Source organism: Festucalex cinctus, chromosome 11 (assembly GCF_051991245.1).
Source record: "Festucalex cinctus isolate MCC-2025b chromosome 11, RoL_Fcin_1.0, whole genome shotgun sequence".
Taxonomy (NCBI): domain Eukaryota; kingdom Metazoa; phylum Chordata; class Actinopteri; order Syngnathiformes; family Syngnathidae; genus Festucalex; species Festucalex cinctus.
In genome coordinates, this window is record NC_135421.1 from 8,949,426 (window position 1) to 8,977,204 (window position 27,779).

The window sequence follows — 27,779 nt, forward strand, 5'->3', positions numbered from 1 at the left end:
GGTTTATATCATAAGTGTCAAACTCCGATCCTCCACTTAGATATATCATAAAACTTTGGCAATAAGGTGATTCACATATACGGTAATGCAAATAGTGTGCAAAAAAACATCACTAAATAACTTAGTAACATAACGGCAAATACTTAAAATAGTACACGCCTGTGGACCTCCTTGCAGGAAAGGCATCAATTGCTGCGTCAAAGGATAGCTGCCTGGATACTTCTTGATTGATGCTAATGTCCAGATGGCTGGACATTGCTAGTACTGGGTCCTTGCTCTGTTATTAAAACACACACACAAGAGTACCATCAAAATTTTATTTGTTTTTTTATTGCAATTATTTATTTCTATTCTCTTTAGGCCTACATACAGGGCTCAGCATAAATGAGTAAACCCCAACATAAGAACATATTTAATTTCCATTCAGAATTAAGATTTTCTATGGGATGCTATACTACAAAATACTCCCACAAATGTAGGCCATTGATTGCAAACAAGATTTGTTAATTAACACCCACAGAAAAGTTTTTAATTAAATGTATTAGAGTATATTTTGCACAAATAAGTAGACCCCGAGAAAAAGGCTTGTTAATTCCAGGCATAGCAGACATGTTGCTACCCATAACAGTCATGGAGATCATAGAAAATACTAGATGTAGTCATTTTTGTTGTGGGTTGCGTTTTTTTGTTTTTTTTGTTTTTTTGTTTTTGCATTAGTTAATTTGATGAAATTGAAGATTTTGTAATCTATGCGTCCTATTACAACCTTACTTTCATGTTGTGAGTTAAGTGCATATTCTACAGAAAATATTTTGTCAATATTTTGGAAATTGTTCTTATATTCTTTGAGATATTGAATCAAATCTTTCAAATTTTCAAAGGGTGTCTACTCATATATGCTGAGCACTCTACATGATGCAACAATAGCTGATATAAGTGAAATAGGCACCTGGATCAAGAAGATCGAGCTTTGTGTCACTCAAAGTATTGCTGCTTGGTGCTTGACTGGCTGTTGCTTCAGCTGTAACGAAGTAAAAAAAAACACAAAAAAAACAAAGTAGGCTACATCACTTCAAATTATTTTTGGTGTTAAAGCAGGTAAAACAAAACCATTGGCATTATGACAGAATACAATAAAGAAATGATGGCTGTTTGTATTAAATGCACCATTCATGAACTTACATTCAGCAGCCTTTGGTGAAGATGACACTGAAGGATTGGTTTCCACAGTTTCTATAGGTGCCTGCTGTGGCTGCAAATATTTTCTCAGTGCATATAGTAAAAAAAAAAAAAAAAAAAAGCATTTACTATATAGATGTTACATTAAACCAGCACACAATTCTTATTTTCAATAAATTAATAAATTAATGTGGTTATGTGAAACAATTACTTATGCAAATCTATTTGCAGGTATCTGGACTTATTGACTGTTTTATTTTAAAGCCAGCAAGCTTTGCCCTGCTCTGGTGAGCAGAGTAGCTACTACCATGGATGTAATGGTGCAGTAAACAAGTTACAAACAAACTAAGAAGCAAACACTATTTTCGTGTTTATTTTACAGACAATGATGATTGACTGACATACATATCTGTACCCCTGGGCCCGTTTTTCCTCCCCCTCCTTTCGCCGCTTTCTTAATGCAGCACCTGAGGGCTTTTCATTGTAGTTGTCGATGTATAAACAACATAAGTGTGCCATCCATCTATCTATCTATAGCGCTGCCGCTATACTCTGCGATGATTCACGCCGCCTCCACCTACCTTTAACTGTAAGCGGCAGAAGCGGGTCAGGTTCAGGGCGCCATTTATTTGGAATACAAATAATAAAAAATGAACTTAATAAAATATATTTACTATATAACATATTTTATGTTTCAAAACACGAAGATGGGGGAGGGGGCGTGTTTGTTTGTTTTTTTCCTTCCTGCAATTTGGCGCCCCCTCCACTAGATGGCACCCTAGGCGACCGCCTATCTCGCCTGTAGCCAAGGCCGGCCCTGCCTCCGATGCTCCTTCATTAACTTCTGTCACGCCGCCACCTGCGTGACAGGCCATGCTTTTATTTTCATAGTCATGTTTCCTGTTTTATTTTGAAGTTCTGATTCCCTTCTCACCCCAGGTCACTTGCCCTTCCTGCAGTTCACTAATTACCGGTCCCCGCCCATGATCATCTCCACCTGCCACCAATCAACCAAGACAATAAAAGCCACCTGCACTTTCCCCTTAGTGCCGAAGTGTCACCGTCAGTGCATGGAAGCGTCCCACAGTCCTTATGTCCTTGTTCATGTTGCCTAGCGTTTTTGCCTTGTTTTTGTGCCTTTTCCTCCCTTTTGGAGCGCCTTTAGTTACCCCTTTTGCCTTGTGCCCTTTTTCCTCCCTAGCGGAGCGCTTTTCGTTGTCCCCAGTACCCTTTGCCTGTTTTTTCCTCCCTAGTGGAGCGTTTTTTGTTCTCTACTTTTTTCCCTCCCTGTTCTCCTCTCAGTTTGAGAGGAGACCCCTGTTGGCCGGGAATAAACCTGCTGCCTGGGTGGCCTACCTTTATCCTGCGTCTGAGTCCTACCTCTCCACGTCGTGTCAACTTCAAGTGACGTTAAAATGCTTCAATTGTATTAACCAAAATTCGCTTTGACATATTTTGTGTGTGTGTGTGTGTGTGTGTGTGTGTGTGTGTGTGTGTGTGTGTGTGTGTGTGTGTGTGTGTGTGTGTGTGTGTGTGTGTGTGTGTGTGTGTGTGTGTGTGTGTGTGTGTGTGTGTGTGTGTGTGTGTGTGTGTGTGTGTGTGTGTGTGTGTGTGTGTGTGTGTGTGTGTGTGTGTGTGTGTGTGTGTGTGTGTGTGTGTGTGTGTGTGTGTGTGTGTGTGTGTGTGTGTGTGTGTGTGTGTGTGTGTGTGTGTGTGTGTGTGTGTGTGTGTGTGTGTGTGTGTGTGTGTGTGTGTGTGTGTGTGTGTGTGTGTGTGTGTGTATTTTATTTATTCATTTAATTTATTTTGTAAACGCGTTAGTACCGTCTCCGAAAATATATTTAAAATAACGTACCCGAGCTTGTCGAAATGGCGGCGAGCACGAGCCGCCCCCACCCGAAGTCTTGTCCAGCCGTTAGTTAGCCATGTTGCTAGTTAGCAATAGCATAACTGCCGATGTTTATTTGAGGGACTTTCCATGCTCTTTCAGTAACCGTCAAGTGACGTCAAAAATGTTGTCCTTCGCCCTTGTGATTGGCTAAATTTCGGGAATTTTTTTTATTTTTTTTTGAGTCCACTATAAGCTGCTAGTCCATCATCAGTGTCCAGTGAGAAAATGGCAAACACACAGGTGTACGGACTTCTCCAAGTTCCCAACGCGGATTTCGGCATGATGACCAGCAATCAAATTCAGGTAGGGAAAAGATTTAAGCATGAATTTAATGCACATTAGGAAACTTTTTTGGAACATACATGCATACAAACAATTACAATTCAGTCGGAAAAAGTACCATAAAATGTACGTTATTATTATTATTATTATTATTATTTGTTTTTTGTTTTGTTTTTTTTTATCTTGAGAGGGGATGAAACATACTATCAAGAAAAGTACAGTAATTGTGCGTTTCTTACTCCATATGCTTTTGCAACTGCATTTCCTTTCTCAGAGATAACTAAATGTTTAACGTATAGTGTTTCAAATGCTTTGTGAGGAATTCTTGTCAGATGTAAATGAAGAAAAGTCCAATTTTGGGGTTGCATGAAAAGCAAGTAGCCCAAAGTCCAAACGTTTATATGTAAAATTACATGTTACTACTCAAAGTATGGTGATAACGTATTTTTTTTAATTTTTTTTTTGCAGGTTAATGGCACACCAATGGTGTTAGGCTCATCTTCCTATTCGAGTTATGTAAGTAACAAACAAATGTGTGCATCTTCATACATGCTTCTTGTTGCCTAACGTGTGTCTCATGTGTGCAGAATTGGACAGGATTGCTACCAGTTGGCACCTGTGACTTACCTTCACCCTCCTACACAACCACCAACACCACAAAAATCTAAGTCCTCACAGTAAGTATTAAGTATTCTTAAAAAAAAAAAAAAAATCCTTGAGTGGCCACACTTACACTTTTGTTTTCTCACCAGGAGAAAGAAGACTTGCGAGCCACACAAGCGTTAAAAAGCCACCAAATGCCTTCATGCTCTTTATGAAGGAGCAGCGGCCGATCCTGAAGGCCCAAATTCTTAATGCAGGCGCAGTTCCTCCAGACAGCGCCACACTCAATAAGATCTTGGGTCAAAAGGTGAGTGCTGTCGTCCTCTTTGCTTGTACGGCGGTGGTATGCATGCGTGTGCTGACACTTTCCATTACGTCTGCAGTGGAAGTCACTGACAGTTGATGAGCAAAACAAGTACTTTGAGGAATCGGAACGACTCAGCCAAGTTCATGCCACCACGTACCCCGACTGGTCGTACAGAGAGAATTACGTGAGTCCCGTTTGTCGTTTAGTCGGAACACAGTGGAACATTTAAAATTACTTGTGTATTGACTGTCTTTCTGTTTTGTGCAGGGCAAAAAGAAGAAGCAAGTGTGGTCCCGTAAAGCCACCAGCAGTAAGTAGAAAGTGTATCTCTGTAAATGTTCATTTTAGGGGTGTTAAAAAAAAATCGATTCGGCGATACTACATCGTGCGATTCTCGAATCGATTCAATAAAAAAAAAAATCGTTTTTTTTTGTTTTTTTTTGTTTCTTTTAAGAGCTCAGAATTGTTCATTCGGTAGTCTTCCCGATTCAACGTCTTATCATCATTACCTTTTTTTTTTTTTTTTTTTTTTGTGTGAATTGATTTTTAAACTTCCATTTTTAATGGAAAATATTCAACAAAACGTCTGACTTCGGGTTAGGATTCACACCTTGAGCATGGAAGAATGTTATATGAACGGAACATTAAGCCTTAATATTTTATTTTAATGCTGTTCAAACATGAAACAGATTACAACCTCTATAAGACTGAAATTTCAGATAAATAATACATTTTCATATAAATCTTACACTCTACAAGCTTACTGATTAGTATTTTCTAAATGTGAATGAAAAAAAATCGCAACAATCGACTTATAAATTCGTATCGGGATTAATCGGTATCGAATAGTGACCTGTGATACGAATCGAATCGTCAGGTACTAGGCAATTCACACCCCTAGTTCATTTTATTTCAAGGGGAATTCAGGGCGAAAATTTTCTTTGAGAAGAAAGATATTCTGAAATTTGTGGGATAAGAATTAGGCAGTTGAATCCAGTCATTTTGTCCTGAATTTTTGCCTTTCAATAGAAGACTTGAATATCATATCTAAAAATATTGTACTGATGAAAATAAAAAATATCTTAGGACAGAATCTCACCAAATGATGTCAATTGGTCTCATGAGTAACGGTTGTTTTGCGTTTTGTTCACAGCGTGTGCACCTGAAGTTCCCGTGCAGACCCCCATGCCGTGCACATGAGGAACCAACGGCGGATCAGGTCTCCACCCGCTCAGAGGAGGTGATGGGATCGGCCGAGGCAACCTCGACATCCGCGAACGTCCAGAATGAGGGGCTTGAGGAGGACGTGCTCGCCAGTGTCTTAAAGGAGCTGGAGGAAGCGTTGAAATCTTCCGCCTCCTCATCCACCAACAGCCTGGATGAGGAGGCCATGACCTCCTACCTTTTTCAGCAGCTGGAAGTCTTGGAGGCGGCGGCCGAGGAACCCTCAGCCCCAGCCTCGTCCACCTGTAGCACGTTTGAGAGGCCTGAGGAGGACTTGACCGTGGCATTTTTTCAGGAGCTGGAAAAGCTGGCGGTTGAGGCCGCCTCATCTTCAGCTTCCTTTTTTTCCTCATTCACCTCCTGCTCTTAAGGCATGGAGCGCGCTGGGTGACTGGATTATTTATTTTTACATCTACTCTTAAGTGCGTGTTAATGTTTTTAAAAATGTATTGTATGAATTTTATTTTGTGTGTAAATAATAAATGCAAACTGTACAGAAAGTTTTATTTTTATTATTGATGAAAACAATGTGCTACAAAATGAGCCCCTTGTTTTTTTATTCTAAAAAACACATTATGTTAATAAGTATTGAGGTGTTTTTGTTTGTTTGTTTTAACACGTGAGGCACACTGTGACTTAAGGTAGCTGATCACATGACACATTGACAGCAGTGAGCTAAAAGGCATGTGGGTGCAATATTAGGTAAGTTCAATTCCTTTTCCAAGCATAAGCTGATCCAACTTGTGTCTGTCGAAGATCAGTCTGGCAGCCTTACAAATGTCATAAACCTCCGGGAACGCGCCCTTACAGCCGGGCTGCTGTCTCAATTTGTGATACTGTCCGTCAAACATCTCCCAAAATTCGTCGCGGTCCATGTAGACGTATGCGTATGTCTGGAATCTGCTAAGGTCAACGCACAATACAGGTATCTTACACAATATCGGTGTCATTTATTTTAAAGCGGAAGTCAAGTCAAAAATGTTCTTTATATGTTGTATGCGATATCGCTAGTCTAAACTCAACCTATAGATTAATATTGTGCTTGTGCAATATGAGTGAAGCAACAAAATCCACCCATTTTCATCCATCTCAGGGGGCGGCCATTTTCTCACTGCTGTCATAGTTGCTCAAGGCTCAGGTAACAACCAATCACGGCTCAGCTTACAAACGTCACATGACCAAACTCGGAAAATAGGTGATAATCTGACATACTGGCTACACCAAATGGGCCACTTGAGAGAGATGGAAAAAAATCCAATTATGTTATTGATACGGATGTAACGATAATGGCACTATCGTGATATTGCGATATCAAAACTGCCACGATACCGTCGTCATGCCACGATATTAAAAGCAGCACATCTGTTAAAGATGTCAAGATTTACATTTGTGCAGGTCCTTCTATGTTTAAAATCCACACTCATCGTCAGATGAAGGGGAATGTAATACTCTTGTGAATCGAGTCAATAGGTGGAGGAACTCAATGTGTGTGTGCATTAGCAAGTCTTCTTCTTCTTCTTTCGGCTTTTCCCTATAGGGGTCGCCACAGCGAATCAGTTGCCTCCATCTAACCCTGTCCTCTGCATCCTCTGCTCTCACACCAACTACCTTCATGACCTCTTCAACTACATCCAGAAACCTCCTCTTTGGCCTTCGTCTCGATCTTCTGCCTGGCATTTGGAAACTCAGCATCCTTCTCAACTCAACTCAACTCAACTTAAGTTTATTTATATAGCGCTTTCAAACAGCTTGAACTGTCACAAAGCGCTTTACACAACGCAAAAAACCCCAAACATAAAACATTAACACCAATACAATCACCACAAATCAACATTCTTCCATCCCTACATACGCTTTGATGTTTGAAGCAGTTTTTAGATGAAAGAGGACAGAATCAGTCTCCTTTCAGCAGTTGATCAGAGACGTGATATCAGCATGCATGACGTCACACGCGTTTGCTACAAGCTAAGTTTGCTTATAAGCTAGCTCATAAACAAGCAGTCGCTGCGTACGCGATGAGCACCATACACACAAAAAGAATGGTCCAATTTCCAGTCCCATCCAAATTGCCTTTCCTCCAAGCGCCAAACCTCCATCCAGTCCACGACCACCAGACTGTCCAGTAGCGCCAACTTTTCCTCCAAGCAGAAGGGCTGAGAAAAATGCTGCCTGTTTCCTGGCGCAAAAACACAACCGCAGGTGCCCGGTAGGGCAATCGGATGGCCCCAACACTACCCCATCAGAAACCGTGCCGGTGCAGGCATGCGGCTGAATGAGCTCAACCGCCAGACACTGACACTGTCCCTCGAGGAATATCACAGCCATAACTCCAAGAACAGTCCAGTCCAAAAACTCCATCCATCCAGCTCACCAGCGCAGACTGTCCAGCAGCGGCAACTTCTCCTCCGTGCAGAAAGGGGATGTGAATAATGCTGCCTGTCTCCTGGCGCAAAAAACACAAGCGACCCGCAGGTGCCCGGTGGGGAAGTCGGATGGGCCCAACACTCCCCCAAAAAGAAACCGTGCTAGTGCAGGCATGCCGCTGAATGGGCGCAGCCGCCGGGCACCGACACCGTCCCTCGAGGAATATCACGGCCAAACCGCCGAGAACAGTCCAGTCCAAATCGGGTACACACAAAAGACGAAACGCCACATGACAAAAAGAAAGACAAAGACGGCTGCTGCAGCTCACAGCACCATCAACAAGCAGCCAAGACAAGAGAGTCGCCAGACAGACCGGCGCACGCCATCTTGTCGAGGCAAAAAAAGCAGGATGAGGCCCCTCTACTTTTCCCAGTAACTGACGTCTGACACGCCGTGACCATCACCGGGTCGTCCATGAGTGGAAGCGACGGCAGCAGCTGGCTGGGATGCTGGTGATCCCAATATACTCACTCGCTCTCCTCTGGACATGTCCAAACCATCTCAGTCTGGCCTCTCTAACTTTATCTCCAAAGCCTCTAACATGTGCTATCCCTCTGATGTACTCATTCCTGATCCTATCCATCCTGGTCACTCCCAAAGAGAACCTCAGCATCTTCATCTCTGCCACCTCCAGCTCTGCCTCCTGCCTTTTCCTCAGTTGGCACTGTCTCCAGACCAAACAACATCGCTGGTCTCCCCACAGTTTTATAAACATCTCCTTTCATTTTAACTGAAACTCTTCTATCACACATCACACTTGACAATTTTCTCTACCCATTCCAGCCTGCACATGCTTCTTCACTTATTTTCCACACTCTCCATTGCTCTGGACTAAATACTTAAAACTCCTCCACCTTCTTGGTCTTTTCTCCCTGTAACCTCAGTCTTCCACTTGGGTCCCTCTCATTCACACACAGATACTCCGTCTTGCTACGGCTAACCTTCATTCAGCTGTACATGAAACAAAGTACATCACTTCAAATTATTTTTGGTGTTAAAGCAGGGAAAACAAAACCATTGGCATTATGATAGAATACAATAAAAAAATGATTGCTGTTTGTATTAAATGTACCATTCATGCACTTATATTCACAGCCTTTGGTGAAGATGACACTGAAGGATTGGTTTCCACAGCTTCTGTAGGTACCTGTTGTGGATACAAATGTTTTCTGAGTGCATCTAGTTTAAAAAAAATGCATTTACTATATAGATGTTTACAAACCAGCACACAATTCTTATTTTCAATAAATTCATAAATTAATGTGGTTATGTGAAACAATGACTTATGCAAATCTATTTGCAGGATCTGTACTTATTGACTGTTTTATTTTAAAGCCAGCAAGCCATGACAGAAAATAATTGAGAAGCACTGCATTAGTGTAACATTTGGGTTAACTGTAACTCGATTATACCTATTCTGTGTTCTGACAATCCAGCTAATCAAAAATAATGCGACAGAAATGTGTCAGTGACTAACCATCCTCAACCACATTCTGTCAGGAATCATTGTATTCAGTGATTGATATTTATTGTAACTATGATGGAGCGGAAATGAAAAAAAAAATCCACAAATTGAATGGCGACAAAGCAGTGCATCTCCTTTTGGAGCAGTTTGTGCAAGTGCAAAAGTATGAAAATAAGTTATTTAAATGCAATGTTGTTCCACAGTTACCATACAAAACATAAACATGATTTAAAGAGCATAGTTCTGCAACACAACAGTTTTGGTTTATTCATAATGTCAAACAAAACAACTTGGCCATGCGCATATGACGTCACACATCCAGCCAATCAGCATCTTGGCCACGCCCAACGAAAAAGAGCGTGACCTCTTTCATGTTTATTTCTCTTTGAGCAACTGATGTGTGCACTTTACTTACTGTATAGTATTGTAAAGTTTGCAGTGCCACTCACACTCACTTCTGACTCGGCACCTGTACACAGCCAGCAAGAGAGCACAAAGAAAAGCGAGCACACATCAACATGGTAAGTCAACATTTTTAAATTCATATACCAGTATGTCGTATGTACCAATAATGCGTCATGTGGCTTTTTAAAAATATTAGTAATAAGTACTATATAATCGTGAATTTTGTGGTGATTTAAATAATTAATTTAAAATTATATAATCAGGGCATTAGTATATATGTTTTAAATGTCTAAGTACTGCGTGCTATGTTATTTTGCGGGAAATTATTACTATACATCATGATATTTATTTTAAGAAAAATCTCACTCCTTCACTTTATTCAGAGAAATGTATTTTGTCATTTAATAGTGATTTCGATTTTGGCTTGTCTCGAGCTTTAAAACAGAAAAAAAACGCTTAATACACTGAATGGCGGCGGGGGTTTCCAACTGCCAGACGTACCCAAATTTCACCATGTTAGTTGCGCATTACGATTCTGCCCTGACCGTGTTTTAAACTGTTTAATGACACCCCGGTTGGTGTTTATAAATAAAATAAAACTATCGACACAGATAATTTATTTAGATAAAGGACATACTTCGTTAAAAAATAAAAATAAAAATCGCCAGTGCTAATGTCCCAAGTGCCAGTGAATATGCTAACGCTAACATGAATAGCATCGACTTCCGAGAATGGTATTCTTTCAAATAACGAATATTCACTCACAAACGTCGTAATAACATATTCTTCCCAATCTGTGAAAAACGAGTTATATATTTTTTTTTAATTGCGCTCACTCGAACTTTCTTCTACTTTCTTCTACTTTTTTTTTTTTTTTAATCTAATTGTAAATGTGTTTTGAATTACTGTACTGCCTCTAAGAGGCCAACACGCGCACAGCGTTTTGTTACAAGTTTATTTTCAGATTATTTCAAGTGAAGATAGAAAGTTGAGTTTTCAAAGTTACAATGAATTTTCATTGTCATTCCAACACAAACTTCCACAGGATATGGCATGAAACAGTTATCAGATGTCCCAGGTTAGCCCAGTAAGTTCAATGACATGTGAAAATAAAAATAGAATAACAAAATAAGATAAATAAAAATATGTTAACGAGATACAGGAAATGCAAATTCATGCATTGAATGTCAACAAAGATGAATCGCAGCAAAGATTGAATTTCACATGAAATTTATTGACTAGCTCATTTTGTAGTAATAGAATAGAGTTAAAGAATAAAGTGTTCAACGTGCAGAGAAGAATGGGCATGAGGCTATGATGGTAGTTTTTTCTTTGAGTTTTGTCTGCTGAAAAAAAAAACATGTTTTATTAACCGTAATTTCAACATCAATCAAAAATAATTGTGATTATTTTTTCTATAATCGAATGGATTTTCTAGATACAGTGCATATTATATGTATAAAAATACACCTAATTTCTATTTTGTTTTTTGCTCAGGATTTTGAGCATCTTGAAAACATGAAGACATCTTTTGAGGATGAGGACTGCTGCCCACGTGAGCTGCACCTGTCCCAGCAACACTGCCCCACAGCCTCAGAGCTCGAGAGGCAGCGACGAAAGCGCAAGTGGGAGCAAAGAGCTGAGGAGGTTAAGGAGCGTCTGGAAGCCTGGATGGAGGCCTTGAGGAGCCGGCTGCAATTCTGCAAACTCCACGACTACACTGAGAGCGTCGTTGAAGTCTACGTGGATCAAAACGGCAACTTAACAGTGAGCTTCTCACCTCCTCTATTCTATTAGTTGATTCAGCATGGTGTACTAGTTCCTGTGTGTAGGTTCTCCATGTGCTTTTCCTCCATAAAACAGGTTTGCACGTTCAGTTATCCCCCTTTAATTTCTCCTTAAACTGAGTTTCAAAATGGTGTAAGAAATGTTGACATGATTGATTAATTGTAATCGGCACTTGTTGTCTCTTTCATTTTAACAGAAGTCACCGAAGAGCAACATGAGCGTTGGAGACAAGACGGAGACATGGCAAAGAAAAGGAGAGAAAGAAAGTGGAGCCAAAGAAAAGAAGACTAAAGAGCGGGAAAAGAAAGAAAAGGAGGATGAGAGAAAAGAGAAGAAGCAAAAGAAGGAGCGTGAGCAGAAGGAGAACGATAGGAAGGAGCAAGAGAGAAAAGAAAAGAAAGACCGGAAGGAACGTGAGAAGAAGGAGAAAAAGGAAAGAAAGAAGCATGGGAGGAAAGAGAAGAAAGTCAAACAAAACGTGCGTGAAAAGAAAGATGAAGAAAAAGAAGAGGAGGCTCAAAAGAAAAGTGAGAAGAGAAAGGTGACCTTCTATGAGAGGGTCACAGTCATATACTACATTTAGCCAGGTGAAGAACCCATCAGTGTCAAGGACTTGAGGATCCATTTGAACTTTTTATTCATTTCACTTATTAAATAGTTGGATTTTTTATTGATTGTAAATAATAAAATATTACTAAAATAAACAATTTCGCAGACTCTTCATTGAACTCAATGTTTTGAAAACAATGACACATTAGCAGCATAAAAATGCAAACACACTTCAACCTTTTGATGACTTTATGTATTGCTGCTGAAATGAGGCTGATTCTGTCCTCTTTCATCTAAAAACTGCTTCAAACATCAAAGCGTATGTATGGTTGGAAGAATGTTGATTTGTTGTGATTGTATTGTATTGGTGTTAATGTTTTATGTTATGTTTGTTTTTGTCTTTCTGTAAAGCGCTTTGTGACAGTTCAGGCTTTTTGAAAGCGCTATATAAATAAACTTGAGTTGAGTTGTTTGGATGATAGAAATGAAATATTATTTATTGATAAAATGTCAGTTAAAATAAAAAAGTAAATAAATAAATAAATAAAAAATATTTGACAATTACAATGATGCTTAATGGAAAATTATTTCCAATTGTTAAAGAGCAACTGGGAGAAAATTGCAACAAATTGAAAAGTTTTTAAACATTTCTGTTATCTGGCTAAGCTTTGAAAATGAACGTCATTTACTTTATTTTGTCAACAATGTGGATGACGGACATGTTGCAACTTACCGGTGAGATATTTAGTAACTTGTGTATCAAGATGCCATTTCATAAAAATAAAATAAGCTGCTGGTGTTTTGTGTCAAGGACAGATTAGGTAACACTGCTTCAATTCAAGACTTATTTAAAATAATTGTGCCACATACCATGTGCATTAAAATAAAAAGATTTTTAGATTTTTAAAACATCTGGTCCCTTCTCTTTTTAAGAGACTGTATAACTGTATAACTGGCAGACTATGTTGTACCAGGTTGCCAGACCTTGATGTCCCCCAGTTCTTCTGAGCCAGACACAAGTCTGTCTCGAGCCAGTTCCAAAGGAGCCCTGAAGACTGAAGATATTGGGGAAGAAGGTGAAGCAGTTGATGGTAAACTATCTATATTCATCCACAAGCGAGAGAATCAGTCATCTCACGAGGTTCTTCAACCACTTCAGTATACAGTTATTTAAAAAAAAAGAAAAAGAAAGAAGAAGATAAAACATGTAATATGAAAAGGACAGTCAACTGAAAAGAAACTGCATTGGGGTTTGTGCCACCAGAGATTGACCATTGGGCAAGACACGAAATTAGAGAGCCGTGAACGCGGAGAACAGTGGATATTTTTTATTTATTTTTTTCATGGGAACCGGTGTTGAGACATGAATGAGTGAAAGCCACGGTCGGCGCGTCGGATGTGAGTAATTCAGGTTCAAAATAAAATCTTATGTTGACATAAAATAATGGTCCTGGACTCTTGGGTAAACGAAGCGGTTGATGAACTACACCAGGCCTCTAACAAATGATAAATTGGACAATTATTTCATGAGGTATATGGGCAGAAAAAAAAGACAAAAGGCTCATTAAGTCATTGTCACTGTGACTGGTTGGTCACCTGTGAACAGGTAGATGGTGACTTCACAGAAGGACAAGTTCACGTTCTTTTTCGCTCGTCCAAACTTGACTGACTTGAAGAACTTTTTTGCTCGCCTCTCACGCTTCTTCCTTTCTTTCTCTTCCTGGTCTCGCGCTTTCTTTTCTGCCCTTTCCCGCTCTTTCTTCTCCTTCTTGTCTCTCCTCTCACACTCCTTCCTTTCTTTTTTCTGCATCTTTACACGCTCCTTTTCCTTTCTTATCTGCTGCTTTCTCTCTTTCTTTTCATCGCTTTATATCCATGTCTTCTCTTCATTTGTCTCTCTCTTCATCCCATCTTCATCGCTTATGTCGTCATTGTGCAGTGACTTCTGTTGAAAAGAAAGTGAGAAATAGCCTGTCAATCAATTCATCAATCATCCATATTCTATTCATTAAGGTCACAGGTGAGCTGTAGCCTATCACTGCTAGTTTGGGGTGAGGGCAAGGGTGAAAAAAACCCAAAAAAAAGTCTATACACCCCTGTTCAAATGCCCGTTTTTTTTATGTAAAAAAAAAATTACACCAAGCTAAATCATGTCAATTTTTTCCCCCACGTGATGAATAACTGCACAACCCAATAAAAGAAAAAAAAATATTTGCAAGGTTGCACAAGTGTGCACATCCCCTGAAAACCGTGTGTGCATTTGTGCATGTTTTTGATTGTGCGTCGACAGTACACACCTGACGCTACCTGTAAATTGGCTTTCAATGAAACTTGAATATGTCTTCTCTGCACTAATTATCATTCATGCGTTGTCTCAGGCCCCAATCACAAAAAAAAGAAAAAAAGAAGAAAAAAAAGAAAAAGAAAAAACAAACAAAAAAACGCCTGTCTTGGTTTCAAATTCATGTTGGTCTGATGAAAACAGCCTTGATGAGTTACTAACACTGGTCATTGGCAAATTTGAATGGCAGATGGATATATGTCCATCCATCCATCCATTTTCTTGACCGCTTATTCCTCACAAGGGTCGCTAGCGCCTATTTCAGCTGGCTCTGGGCAGTAGGCGGGTGGATATATGATGGATATATTTGTCCTTAATTTTTTTTAATTATGCTGGTTTAAAAAATGTCTTTATTTTTATTTATTTATTTATTTTTTGACCACATCAGGTTTTGAGATGTTTTGTTTGAATTTTGACCTATAAATGCTTGCACAATACATATTTTACCATGCATTGTAATTTATAGCTATGACATTTCAGGGGCAAAAATATTCCACCTGTTGCTGAACGCCTAATTTGTTGTTGTTTTTTCCTGCCCATATACCTCATTCAATAATTGTCCAATTTATCCAAATGTCCAATTTATCATTTGGAAATAATAAATACTTTTTGATCATGCAATTTTACTGGATTTCATGTCATAATCATTAAATAGCTCAATAAAAAATAAAACGCATTGACAGAGATGCCAGATGTCTATTGTGCAAAATATGTCGTTTTATTGTTATTTTGACGTGTGGGATATTGTGTTACATTCAACATCAGCCAGCTTTTCTATTAAACCATCTTTTTTCCGCCTCTCCAGGCATGACGAATCAACTCTCGCTCATTCCAGCTGTTACATTAGTGTAACATTTGGGTTAACTGTAACTCGATTATACCTGTTCTGTGTTCTGACAATCCATCTCATCAAAAATAATGCAACAGAAATGTGTCGGCGACTAACCATCCTTAACCACATTCTGTCAGAAATCAATGTATTCAGAGATTAATGTTGACTGTAACTATGATGGCGCGGAAATGAAATAAATCCACAAATTGAATGGCGACAAAGCAGTGCATCTCCTTTTGGAGCAGTTTGTGCAAGTGCAAAAGTATGAAAATAACTTATTTAAATGCAATGTTGTTCCACAGTTACCATACAAAACATTTAAATATGATTTAAAGAGCATAGTTCTGCAACATAACAGTTTTGGTTTATTCATAACGATGTCAAACAAAACAACAACTTTGCCATGCGCATATCACGTCACACATCCAGCCAATCAGCATCTTGGCCACGCCCAACAAAAAGAGCGTGACCTCTTTCATGTTTGTTTCTCTTTGATCAACTGATCTCGTGTACTATACTTACTGTATATTGTAAAGTTTGCAGTGCCACTCACACTCACTTCTGACTCTGCACCTGTACACAGCCAGGAAGAGAGCACAAAGAAAAGCGAGCACACATCAACATGGTAAGTCAATATTTCCTAATTCATATACCGGTATGTCGTATGTACCACTAATGCGTCATGTGGCTTTTTCAAAATATTAGGAATAAGTACAATACAATCGTGTATTTTGTGGTGATTTAAATAATTAATTTAAAATTGTATGATCAGGGAATTAGTATATATGTTTTAAATATCTCAGTACTGCGTGCCATGTTATTTGGGGGAAAATTCTTGCTTTCCATCATTTTTTTTTTTTTTTTTATCTCACACTCCTTCAATTTCTTCAGAGAAATTATTTTGTCTTAAATAGTGATTTAGATTTTGTCTTGTCTCCATCTTTAAAACAGAAAAAAAGTTAATGTGCTGAATGGCGGCGGGGGTTTCCAACTGCCAGACGTACCCAAATTTCACCATGTTAGTTGCGCATTACGATTCTGCCCTGACCGTACGTGTTTTAAACTGTTTAATGACACCCCGGTTGGTGTTTACTATGAAACTAAACTATCGACGCATATGATTTATTTAAATAAAATACATGCTTCGTTTAAAAAAAAAAAAAACATCGCCAGTGCTAATGCTAGCGCTAAAGTCTCAACTGACATTGAATATGCTACCGTGAATAGCATCGACTTCCGAGAGTGATATTCTTTCAAATAACGAATATTCACTCACAAACGCAAGAAACACATACTTACAGGTAACATAACAATACTCAGAGGCACATATTCTTCCCAATCTGTAAAAAACGAGTTATATTTTATACAAAAGCGCCCAAGCGACCGTTCTTCTTCTACTTTTGTTATTTCATTGTAAATGTGTTTTCAATAACTGTACTGCCTCTTCGAGGCCAACACGTGCACAGCGGTTTGTTACAAATTTATTTTCATATTATTCCAAGTAGAGATAGAAAGTTGAGTTTCAAAGATACAAGGAATTTTCATTGTCGTTCCAACACACAATTCCACATGATATGGCATGAAACAGATGCCAGATGTTCCAGGTTAGCCCAGTAAGTTCAATGACTTGTGAAAATAAAAATAGAACAAAATAAGATAAATGAATATGTTAACGAGTTACGGGAAATGCAAATTCACGCATTGAATGTGAACAATGATGAAACTCAGCAAAGATTGAATTTCACATTAAATTTATTGACAAGCTCATTTTGTAGTAATAGAATAGAGTCAAAACATAAACTGTTCAACATGCAGAGATGAATGGGCATGAGGCTATGATGATAGTTTTTACTCGTTGAGTTTTGTCTGTTAAAAAAACAACATTTTTTATAAACCGTAATTTCAATATCAATAAAAAAAAATAACTGTGATTATTTTTTCTATAATCGCCCGGCCTTAATGGAAGGTTGAATGGATTTTCTAGATATAGTGCATATTGTATGTATTAAAAATACTCCTAATTTCTATTTTGTTGTTTGCCCAGGATTTTGAGCATCTTGAAAACATGAAGACATCTTTTGAGGATGAGGACTGCTGCCCATGTGAGCTGCACCTGTCCCAGCTATACTGCTCCACAGCCTCAGAGCTCGAGAGGCAGCGACGAAAGCGCAAGTGGGAGCAAAGAGCTGAGGAGGTTAAGGAGCGTCTGGATGCCTGGATGGAGGCCTTGAGGAGCCGGCTGCAATTCTGCAAACTCCACGACTACACTGAGAGCGTCGTCGAAGTCTACATGGATCAAAACGGCAACTTAACGGTTAGCTTCTCACCTCCTCTATTCTATTAGTTGATTCAGCATGGTGTACTAGTTCCTGTGTGTAGGTTCTCCATGTGCTTTTCCTCCATAAAACAGGTTTGCACGTTCAGTTATCCCCCCTTTAATTTCTCCTTAAACTGAGTTTCAAGATGGTGTAAGAAGTGTTGACATGATTGATTAATTGGCACTTGTTGTCTCTTTCATTTTAACAGAAGTCACTGAAGAGCAACATGAGCGTTGGAGACAAGATGGAGAAATGGCCAAGAAAAGAAGAGAAAGAAAGTGGAGCCAAAGAAAAGAAGAATCAGGAGCGGGAAAAGAAAGAAAAGGAGGATGAGAGAAAAGAGAAGAAGCAAAAGAAGGAGCGTGAGCAGAAGGAGAACGATAGGAAGGAGCAAGAGAGAAAAGAAAAGAAAGACCGGAAGGAACGTGAGAAGAAGGAGAAGAAGGAACGAAAGGAGCATGGGAGGAAATAGAAGAAAGTCAAACAAAACGTGCGTGAAAAGAAAGATGAAGAAAAAGAAGAAGAGGCTCAAAAGAAAAGTGAGAAGAGAAAGGTGACCTTCTATGAGAGGGTCACAGTCATATACTACATTTAGCCAGGTGAAGAACCCATCAGTGTCAAGGACTTGAGGATCCATTTGAACTTTTTATTCATTTCACTTATTAAATAGTTGGATTTTTTATTGATTGTAAATAATAAAATATTACTAAAATAAACAATTTCGCAGACTCTTCATTGAACTCAATGTTTTGAAAACAATGACACATTAGCAGCATAAAAATGCAAACACACTTCAACCTTTTGATGACTTTATGTATTGCTGAAGCTAAAATAATGACAAATATTACTACATCTTTGTCATCGTGCTGTGTCTTTGCTACCACATCCAAAGTTTCACTTTAAATTATTTTTAATCATGTGGTTGGCATTTGTCCTCCATTTTGGAGGTTGTGATCTGCACATTAAGCTAGTCTTGAAAAAGACTAGTAGACTCACTTGGGTTCGTTTCTGTTCATTTTTTTTCCCTGTATAAACATTAGGGGTGTGAATTGCCTAGTACCTGACGATTCGATCCGTATCACGATTCAGAGGTCACAATTCGATTCGATAGCGATTAATCCCGATATGAATTTACAAGTCGATTGTTACGATTTTTTTACTCAATTTAGAAAATACCATTCAGTAAACTTGTACATGAACACTGTAAGATTTGTATGAAAATTTATTGTTTATTGATCTCAAACTTCAGTGTTATAACTGTGAGCCACTGTATTTAACAAACAGGTCGTAACCTTTTTCATGTTAGAACAGCATTGAAATAAAATATTACGGCTTAATGTTCCATTAATATAACATTCTTCCATGCTTAAGGTGTGAAAGTTAGACGTTTTGTTGAATATTTTTTTTATCAAAAATTGATGTTTAAAAATCGATTCGGCTGCCTATTGAATCGATTCGAGAATTGCGTGCTGCAGTATCGCGATATATTGCCGAATCGATTTTTTTTAACACCCCTAATAAACATATTCAGTTATTATCAGTTATGTTGAAATGGAGAAGCAAAGATACAACATCATGACAAAGCAACAACTATGATCCTCACGACACTGCTCAAACAGTTAGCTGAGCAACTGGGTTAAAATAATTGAAAAGTTTTTAAACATTTCTGTTATCTGGCTAAGCTTTGAACATGAACGTCATTTACTTTATTTTGTCAACAATGTGGTTGACGGACATGTTGCAACTTACCGGTGAGATATTTAGTAACTTGTGTATCAAGATGCCATTTCATAAAAATAAAATAAGCTGCTGGTGTTTTTGTGTCAAGGACAGATTAGGTAACACTGCTTCAATTCAAGACTTATTTAAAATAATTGTGCCACATACCATGTGCATTAAAATAAAAAGATTTTTAGATTTTTAAAACATCTGGTCCCTTCTCTTCAGAATCAATCGATACAATATACAGTTATGAAAAAAAGAAAGAAAAAAGATAAAACATGGACAAAACTTGTGTATCTTGTATAACTTTGACAGTGTGGACATGTTAAGCTTGACAACATCCAACCACAGACAAAATATCAAAATAACGAAACAAAATATTTTAAATATTTACACTTTACAACTCTTTCAGTCTCCTCTGAATAAAGAGGAAAATGCGGGTAGATTCTAAGATAACCAAATTTAATTCAGAACTGACATTGACCCAAGTACCAAATGAAAGGCCCGCCACTGGGTTATTTGTATTATGGTTTTTATGTAGTGAATAAGTCTTTTCTGGGTGCAGTGGAGTAGCAGCAGTCTGTAACATTGCATTTACCAGATTAGACCACTAGAGGTCAGGCTTTAATATGAAAAGGACAGTCAACGGAAAAGAAACTGCATTGGGGTTTGTGCCACCAGAGATTTCGGTATTGGGCAAGACAGGAAATGAGAGAGCCGTGAACGTGGAGATGTACATGTTCCCTGGATTTTTTTAAATTCCCCCCCCCCCCCCCCTTGGGAACCGGTGTTGAGACATGAATGAGTGAAAGCCGCGGTCGGCGCATTGGATGTGAGGAATTCAGCTTCAAAATAATATCTTATGTTGACATAAAATAATGGTCCTGGACTCTTGTGTAAACGAAGAGGTTGATGAACTACACCAGGCCTCTCACAAATGATAAATTGGACAATTATTTAATGAGGTATATGCGCAGAAAAAAAGACAAAAGGCTCATTAAGTCATTCTCACTGTGACTGGTTGGTCACCTGTGAACAGGTAGATGGTGACTTCACAGAAGGACAAGTTCACGTTCTTTTTCGCTCGTCCAAACTTGACTGACTTGAAGAACTTTTTTGCTCACCTTTCACGCTCCTTCCTTTCTTTTTTCTGCATCTTTACATGCTCCTTTTCCTTTTTTATCAACTGCTTTTCTCTTTCTTTTCACAGCTTTATATCGCTCCATGTCTTCTCTTCATTTCTCTCTCTCTTCATCCCGTCTTCATCACTTATATCGTCATTGTGCAGTGACTTCTGTTGAAATGAAAGTGAGAAATAGCCTTTCAATCAATTAATCAGTCATCCATATTCTATTCATTAAGGTCACAGGTGAGCTGGAGCCTATAACTGCTGGATTTTCGGTGAGGGTAAACAAAAAACAAAACAAAAAAGTCTACACACCCTTGTTCAAATGCCAGGTTTTTTGATGTAAAAAAAATTACACCAAGCTAAATCATGTCAATTTTTTTCCCCCACATGATGAATAACTGCACAACCCATTAAAAGAACACACCCCAGTTCAAATGCCAGGTTTTTATTTATTTATATACATATATATATATATATATATATATATATATATATATTACACCAAGCTAAATCATATCAAAACTTTTGTTTCCCACGTGACAAATAACTGCACAACCCAATAAAAGAAAAAAAAATCTATTTTGCAAGGTTGCACAAGTGTGCACATCCCCTGAAAACCGTGTGTGCATTTGTGCATGTTTTTGATTGTGCGTCGACAGTACACACCTGACGCTACCTGTAAATTGTCTTTCAATGAAACTTGAATATGCCTTCCCTGTGCTAATTATCATTCATGTGTTGTCTCATGTCCCAATCACAAAAAAACAAACAAACAACAACACGTCTTGGTTTCAAAGTCATGCTGGTCTCATAAAAACAGCCCTGATGAGTTAACACTGGTCATTGGCAAATGTGAATCGCAGATGGATATATGTGTCCGTATTTTTTTTTTTTTTTATGCTGGTTTAAAAAATGTCATTACTTTTTTTTTTTTTAGCACATCAGGTTTTGAGATATTTTGTTTGAATTTTGACCTATAAATGCTTGCACAATACATATTTTACCATGCATTGTAATTTTTAGCTACATTTCAGGGGGGGGGGGGGGGGATTTTTTGTTTTTTTTCCCTGCCCAGAGACCTCATTGTATGATTGTCCAATTTATCAAATTGTCCAATTTATCATTTGTAAATAATACATACTTTTTTATCAAGCAATTTTACTGGATTTCACGTCATAATCATTAAATAGCTAAATAAAAAATAAAATGCATTGACAGAGATGCCAGATGTCTATTGTGCAATATATGTCATTTCATTGTTACTTTGACGTGTGGGATATTGTGTTACATAATACAACATCAGGCAGCTTTTCTATTAAACCATCTTTTTTCTGCCTCTCCAGGCATGACGAATCAACTCTCGCTCATTCCAGCTGTTACATTAGTGTAACATTTGGGTTAACTGTAACTCGATTATACTTATTCTGTGTTCTGACAATCCAGCTCATCAAAAATAATGCGACAGAAACGTGTGAGTGACTAACCATCCTTAACCACATTCTGTCAGAAATGATTGTTTACAGTGATTGATATTTACTGTAACTGTGATGGAGCGGAAGTGGAAAACAAATCCACAAATTGAATGGCGACAAAGCAGTGCATCTCCTTTTGGAGCAGTTTGTGCAAGTGCAAAAGTATGAAAATAACTTATTTAAATGCAATGTTGTTCCACAATTACCATACAAAACATTTAAACATGATTTAAAGAGCATAGTTCTGCAACATAACAGTTTTGGTTTATTCATAAACAATGTCAAGCAAAACAACAACTTTGCCATGCGCATATGACGTCACACACATACAGTCAATCAGCGAGACCTCTTTCATGTTTGTTTATTTCTCTTTGATTAACTGATCTCGTGTACTATACTTACTATATTGTAAAGTTTGCAGTGCCACTCACTCACTTCTGCCTCTGCACCTGTACACAGCCAGCAAGAGAGCACAAAAAAAAGGGGCTACACCCCTTCGGCGTTATTGTGACCGGTTTTCGGCTTTTTGATGGTTCTGACCAAGTCATTTCAAAATAAGATAAGGGGACACATCAACATGGTAAGTCAATATTTCTAAATTCATATACCGGTATGTATATGTACCAATAATGCGTTATGTGGCTTTTTCAAAATATTGGGAATAAGTACTATACAATCGTGTATTTTGTAGTGATTTAAATAATTAATTTAAAATTGTATAACCACGGCATTAGTACAGTATTATGTTTTAAATGTTTTCGTACTGTGTGCCTTGTTATTTTGCTTTCCATCGTGATATTTATTTTCAGAAAAATCTCACACTCCTTCAATTTCTTCAGAGAAATTTATTTTGTCATTTAATAGTGATTTCGATTTTGGCTTGTCTCGATATTTAAAACAGAAAAACGGTTAATGTGCTGAATGGCGGCGGGGGTTTATAACTGCCAGACGTACCCAAATTTCACCATGTTACTTGCGCATTACGATTCTGCCCTGACCGTGTTTTAAACTGTTTAATAATGACCCACCGGTTGGTGTTTACTATGAAACTAAACTATCGACGCAGATAATTTATTTAAATACAAGACGTGCTTCGTTTAAAAAAAAAAAAAAAAAACATCGCCAGTGCTATTCCAACACAACAGATACCAGATGTTCCAGGTTAGCCCAGTAAGTTCACTGACTTGTGAAAATAAAAATAGAACAAAATAAGATAAATTAATATGTTAACAGGATACGGGAAATGCAAATTCACGCATTGAATGTGAACAATGATGAAACTCAGCAAAAATTGAATTTAACATGAAATTTATTGAAAAGCTCATTTTGTAGTCATAGAATAGAGTCAAAGAATAAAGTGGTCAACATGCAGAGATGAATGGGCATGAGGCTATGATGTAGTTTTTACTCGTTGAGTTTTGTCTGTTGAAAAAAAAACCATTTTTTATTAACCGTAATTTCAATATCAATAAAAAATAATTGTGATTATTTTTTCTATAATCACCCGGCCTTAATGGTAGGTTGAATGGATTTTCTAGATACAGTGCATTAGGGGTGTTAAAAAAAATAGATTCGGCAATATATCACGATACTACAGTACCCAATTCTTGAATCGATTCAATAGGCAGCCGAATCGATTTTTTAAGCATCCTTTTTTGATGGAAAAATATTCAACAAAACGTCTAACTTTCACACCTTAAGCATGGAAGAATGTTATATTAATGGAACATTAAGCCTTAATATTTTATTTCAATGCTGTTCAAACATGAAAAGGGTTACAACCTGTTTGTTAAATACAGTGGCTCACTGACTGAAGTTTCAGATCAATAATAATACATTTTAATACAAATTTTAGTGTGCATGTACAGGTTTACTCTATGGTATTTTCTAAATTTGAGTAAAAAGTCGCAACAATCGACTTGTAAATTGATATCGGGATTAATCGGTATCGAATCGAGTCATGACCTATGAATCGTGATACGGATCGAATCGCCAGGTACTAGGCAATTCGCACCCTTACAGTGCATATTATATGTATAAAAATACTCCTAATTTCTATTTTGTTGTTTGCCCAAGATTTTGAGCGTCTTGAAAACATAAAGACATCTTTTGAGGATGAGGACTGCTGCCCACGTGAGCTGCACCTGTCCCAGCTATACTGCTCCACAGCCTCAGAGCTCGAGAGGCAGCGACGAAAGCGCAAGTGGGAGCAGAGCTGAGGTAAAATAATGACAAATATTACTACATCTTTGCGGACCCGTCGCCATGGGCGGGCCTTGGGGGTCCGTGCCCGCCCTGTCAGTCAGCCGTGCCCGCCCTAGCAAGATGATTCACCAACTATTCGTCCTATCAGTCACGTAAACTTGCGCCTTCTGTTTTAAGTAAAGCATGGCGTGCCAGCCAACCACATACCTCCTTTCAAGTTTGGCTGTGATTGACAACTAAGCGAGCCAATGACAATCAGGATCAGGAGGGATGGGGTGGGGTGGGGGGGAGACGCGCGCTCTGCAGACGTGCCTTAGCCAAATCTACTTCCGGGTAGATAGTGCGCATTTGCCGGCTGGCGCTGGGACAAAGACTGAGCAGTGAGCACGTCGTGCCGCTTTAATGGAAGCCACCAAATGCCAAACCTCGATCCAGGATGACACAGTTGACATCAATGGGAATCCTGAGTCCACTGGTTACGTTTACCAGTGAGTGTCAAACTTTTATTTTAATTAGTCAAGCCACACAGCACGGATGAATTGTAGCAATAGACAGTACGCAGTTAACAGACCCAAGCAGTCACACATACACAAGGAGCATAAAATTATTTATCACTAAAGCAGTTGCAGTACAATGTGAGTTGAATTCTCTTTTTTTATTGCCAAGTTTGTTCATGTTGATGACTGTCACTAAGTTCTAATAAAAAAACCCCAGCACTTTACACATCCTTTTGGATTGATATTCTGCTTAGTTTTTCACTGAACCCATATGTTGTTTCTGTATATCATCGACATAACTCAACCTTATTTCTAAATCACTTTAAAACAGCCATTGCTGCATACAAAGTGCTGTGCATGGAATAGAAATTAGTCTTTTAGTAGACACAAGTGAAATAAAATAACACAAAATAAAATTAACTAGAGCTGCGAGCAGCTATAAAGGGCCCTCGCAACCCGGGCCACGTTGGGGTACTTGCACGTCGGGGTACTGGCACGTTGGGGTACTGTCAAATAGGACAAGACCATCTAAAATGTTTTTGACAAGCCTTGTGTGTGCAAAGTTTAATCAAAACGCAAAATATGGTGTGCAATTCCCAAAATAAATTCAAAATGGTGGACTTCCTTTTAGGTTTAGCATACGGCTACAGAATACCTTTTGTAGGTCTTAAGCTAATAGGTATGCCTCCCAGTTTTCATAAATCTAGGTCAAGTCATCTTTAGTTGTGTATCGCTTGAATCATACAATTGGAAATGCTCCATAAAATTGCATAGAGGGCGCTATTGAGCACAACGTTGGGTTACTTGCACGTCAGGGTACTGGCACGTTGGGGTACTGTTACATGGAACAAGGACCATTTAAAATGTTAGTTTTTTCCATGGCTTGTCTGTGCAAAGTTTAATAAGAAAGGCCAAAAATGATGTATAATTCCCAAAATAAAATCAAAATAGCGGACTTCCTCTTTGGTTTGGCAAATGGCTACATAATACTTTTTTGTAGGTCTAGCATAATCATACAATCGGAAAGGCTTCATAAAAATGTCTAGAGGGCGCTATTTATTGCAAATTGCACAATAAATCTCTGAAAATTCATGTTCATGACGAGTCTGATGTGTTTGCAAAGTTTCATGAGTTTTCATGTGTATAAAAAAAAAAAAGCAGCACTTGACAAACAATGCATTGCTATGGCAACAGCGTGTTACAAAATAAAAAACTTTCGATTACTTTGCATCTTAAACATCTTAAGATGAAACACACCAAGTTTGAAGACAGTCGGATAAATTTTGTAGGAGGGGTTCGTTAAAATATGACCCCTGAAAAAGGCCACAAAAAATGGCAACAAATCCCATCATAAATCAAAATGGCAGACTTCCTGTTTGGTTTAGCACATGGTTCCAAGAGACTTTTTTGTACATCGTGGGCTCTTATGTATGCCTGCAAATTATCATAGCGCTAGGTGAAACGTACAACCGGGAATGCTTCGTTAAAGAGGAGTTTTTTAGCTCAAAATGTGATGCCCGGCCCCTGGGGGACTTCCTGTTAGGTTAAGCACATGGCACCAAGAGACTTTTTTTGTACATCCTGGACTGTTACATATGTCTACAATTTTTCGTCGCTCTAGCTGCTTCGTACAACTGGGAATGCTTCATTAATAAGATTTTTTTTCCTTTGCAAAAAGTGCATGCCACGATAACAGCGTGTGACGAAATAAAAAACTTTCAATAACTTTTCATTTTCAACATCTTAAGATGAATCACACCAAGTTTGAAGATGATTGGATAAACTCTGTAGGAGGAGTTTGTTAAAATATGACCCCTATGAAATGGCCCAAAAAAATGGCAACACATTCCAAAGTAAATCAAAATGGCGGACGTCCTGTTAGGTTTAGCATATGGTTCAAAAAGAGTTTTTTGTACCTCGAGGGCTGTTATATACCTCTACAAATTTTGGTAACTCTATGTGAAACGTACAGCCGGGTATGCTTTGTTAAAGAGGAGTTTTTTAGCTCAAAATGTGATGCCCGGCCCCTGGGGGACTTCCTGTTGGGTTTAGCACAGGGCACCAAGAGACTTTTTTGTACATCTTGGGCTGTTACATATGTCTACAAATTTTCGTAGCTCTAGCTGCTTCGTACAAATGGGAATGCTTCTTTAAGGATATTTTTTTTCCTTTAAAAACAGTGCATGCCATGACAACAGTGTGCGACGAAATACAAAGCTTTCAATAACTTTTCATCTTCAACATCTTAAGATGAATCACACCAAGTTTGAAGATGATCGGATAAACACTGTAGGAGGAGTTCGTTAAAATAAGACCCCAATGAAATGGCCAAAAAAATGGCAACACGTTCCAAAATAAATCAAAATGGTGGACTTCATGTTAGGTTTAGCATATGGTTCAAAAAGAGTTTTTTGTAGGTCATAGCCTGTGACATATGTGTACCAATTTTCGTAGCTCTAGATTAAACGTACAACCGGCAATGCTTCGTGAAGTAAGAATTTTTAAACTCTAAATTTGATGCGCCGCCACCGTCATATAGTATATCAAAAACTTTTCATTTTTCACAATGATGTTGTCCCAGGTGTTGAGATGGTACATCCCAAGTTTGAAGTCAATCGGGTTAACCGTGTAGGAGAAGCGGGCAAAAGTATGACCCCTGTAAATGTGCAAAAATTGGCAAAAATTGGACATTTAAATACTCATACCTCACTTTCTGTCTATTTTAGGGTACACACTTCAAAGAGGTTTTTGTTCATTGGGATGTGCTACAGGTGCCACACAATTTTCATAGCCGTCGGACAATCGTAGCGGGACAGGGATCCGTTTAACCTATGTAGGGGGCGCTAAGGAGCCATTTTTCTGTTATCATGTATGGCGACTTTAAAATATCAAATTTTTCGCCAGGCCTGATGTGCGTGTAAAGTTTGGTGAGTTTTCGTTCACGTTTAGTGTCTCAAAAATGCGATTGTTTGCGGAGAAGAAAAAGAAGAATAACTAGAGCTGCGAGCAGCTATAAAGGGCCCTCGCAACCCGGGCCACGTTGGGGTACTTGCACGTCGGGGTACTGGCACGTTGGGGTACTGTCAAATAGGACAAGACCATCTAAAATGTTTTTGACAAGCCTTGTGTGTGCAAAGTATAATCAA

General features: G+C 38.4%; 4 protein-coding genes and 1 long non-coding RNA gene across 9 annotated transcripts in view; 3 read left to right on the forward strand and 2 right to left on the reverse strand.

Moving 5' to 3' along the window:
• LOC144030830 (uncharacterized) overlaps positions 1-3,325 on the reverse strand; it is a 34,220-nt gene extending 30,895 nt beyond the window's left edge. For 4 of the 5 annotated variants that reach the window (XR_013287367.1, XR_013287366.1, XR_013287368.1 and 1 more), the window contains exons 1-3: positions 1,183-2,700; positions 950-1,021; positions 160-277 (exon numbers count right to left, since the gene is read on the reverse strand). Coding sequence is in view for 1 of the 5 variants with exons in the window: in XM_077537451.1 (XP_077393577.1) it covers positions 160-256 (97 nt within the window). In the remaining 4 variants the exon portion in view is untranslated. Of the gene's footprint in view, positions 1-159; positions 278-949; positions 1,022-1,182; positions 2,701-3,034 lie in introns of those variants that run through there. The other variant, XR_013287369.1, reaches the window with a different exon arrangement.
• Positions 2,898-5,909, forward strand: LOC144030831 (lymphoid enhancer-binding factor 1-like). The gene is made up of 7 exons (XM_077537452.1): positions 2,898-3,373; positions 3,821-3,868; positions 3,940-4,029; positions 4,105-4,262; positions 4,339-4,446; positions 4,530-4,572; positions 5,416-5,909. Exons 4-7 carry the CDS (start codon positions 4,158-4,160, stop codon positions 5,460-5,462), a joined length of 303 nt encoding a protein of 100 aa, XP_077393578.1. The 5' UTR covers positions 2,898-3,373; positions 3,821-3,868; positions 3,940-4,029; positions 4,105-4,157; the 3' UTR covers positions 5,463-5,909.
• A 3,835-nt stretch (positions 5,910-9,744) lies between these two features.
• On the forward strand, positions 9,745-12,275 carry LOC144030889 (uncharacterized). Its single transcript, XM_077537549.1, has 3 exons — positions 9,745-9,896; positions 11,278-11,547; positions 11,765-12,275. The coding sequence occupies exons 1-3, from the start codon at positions 9,894-9,896 to the stop codon at positions 12,149-12,151; spliced, it is 660 nt and encodes a 219-aa protein (XP_077393675.1). The 5' UTR covers positions 9,745-9,893; the 3' UTR covers positions 12,152-12,275.
• A 1,174-nt stretch (positions 12,276-13,449) lies between these two features.
• Positions 13,450-16,707, reverse strand: LOC144030618 (uncharacterized). Its single transcript, XR_013287303.1, has 3 exons — positions 16,590-16,707; positions 15,813-15,863; positions 13,450-14,062 (listed from the first exon to the last, which is right to left on the reverse strand). It is a non-coding gene; the product is annotated as an uncharacterized LOC144030618 (long non-coding RNA).
• Positions 15,760-18,327, forward strand: LOC144030617 (uncharacterized). Its single transcript, XM_077537062.1, has 3 exons — positions 15,760-15,915; positions 17,335-17,604; positions 17,817-18,327. The coding sequence occupies exons 1-3, from the start codon at positions 15,913-15,915 to the stop codon at positions 18,078-18,080; spliced, it is 537 nt and encodes a 178-aa protein (XP_077393188.1). The 5' UTR covers positions 15,760-15,912; the 3' UTR covers positions 18,081-18,327.
• The last annotated feature ends 9,452 nt before the right edge of the window (positions 18,328-27,779 follow it).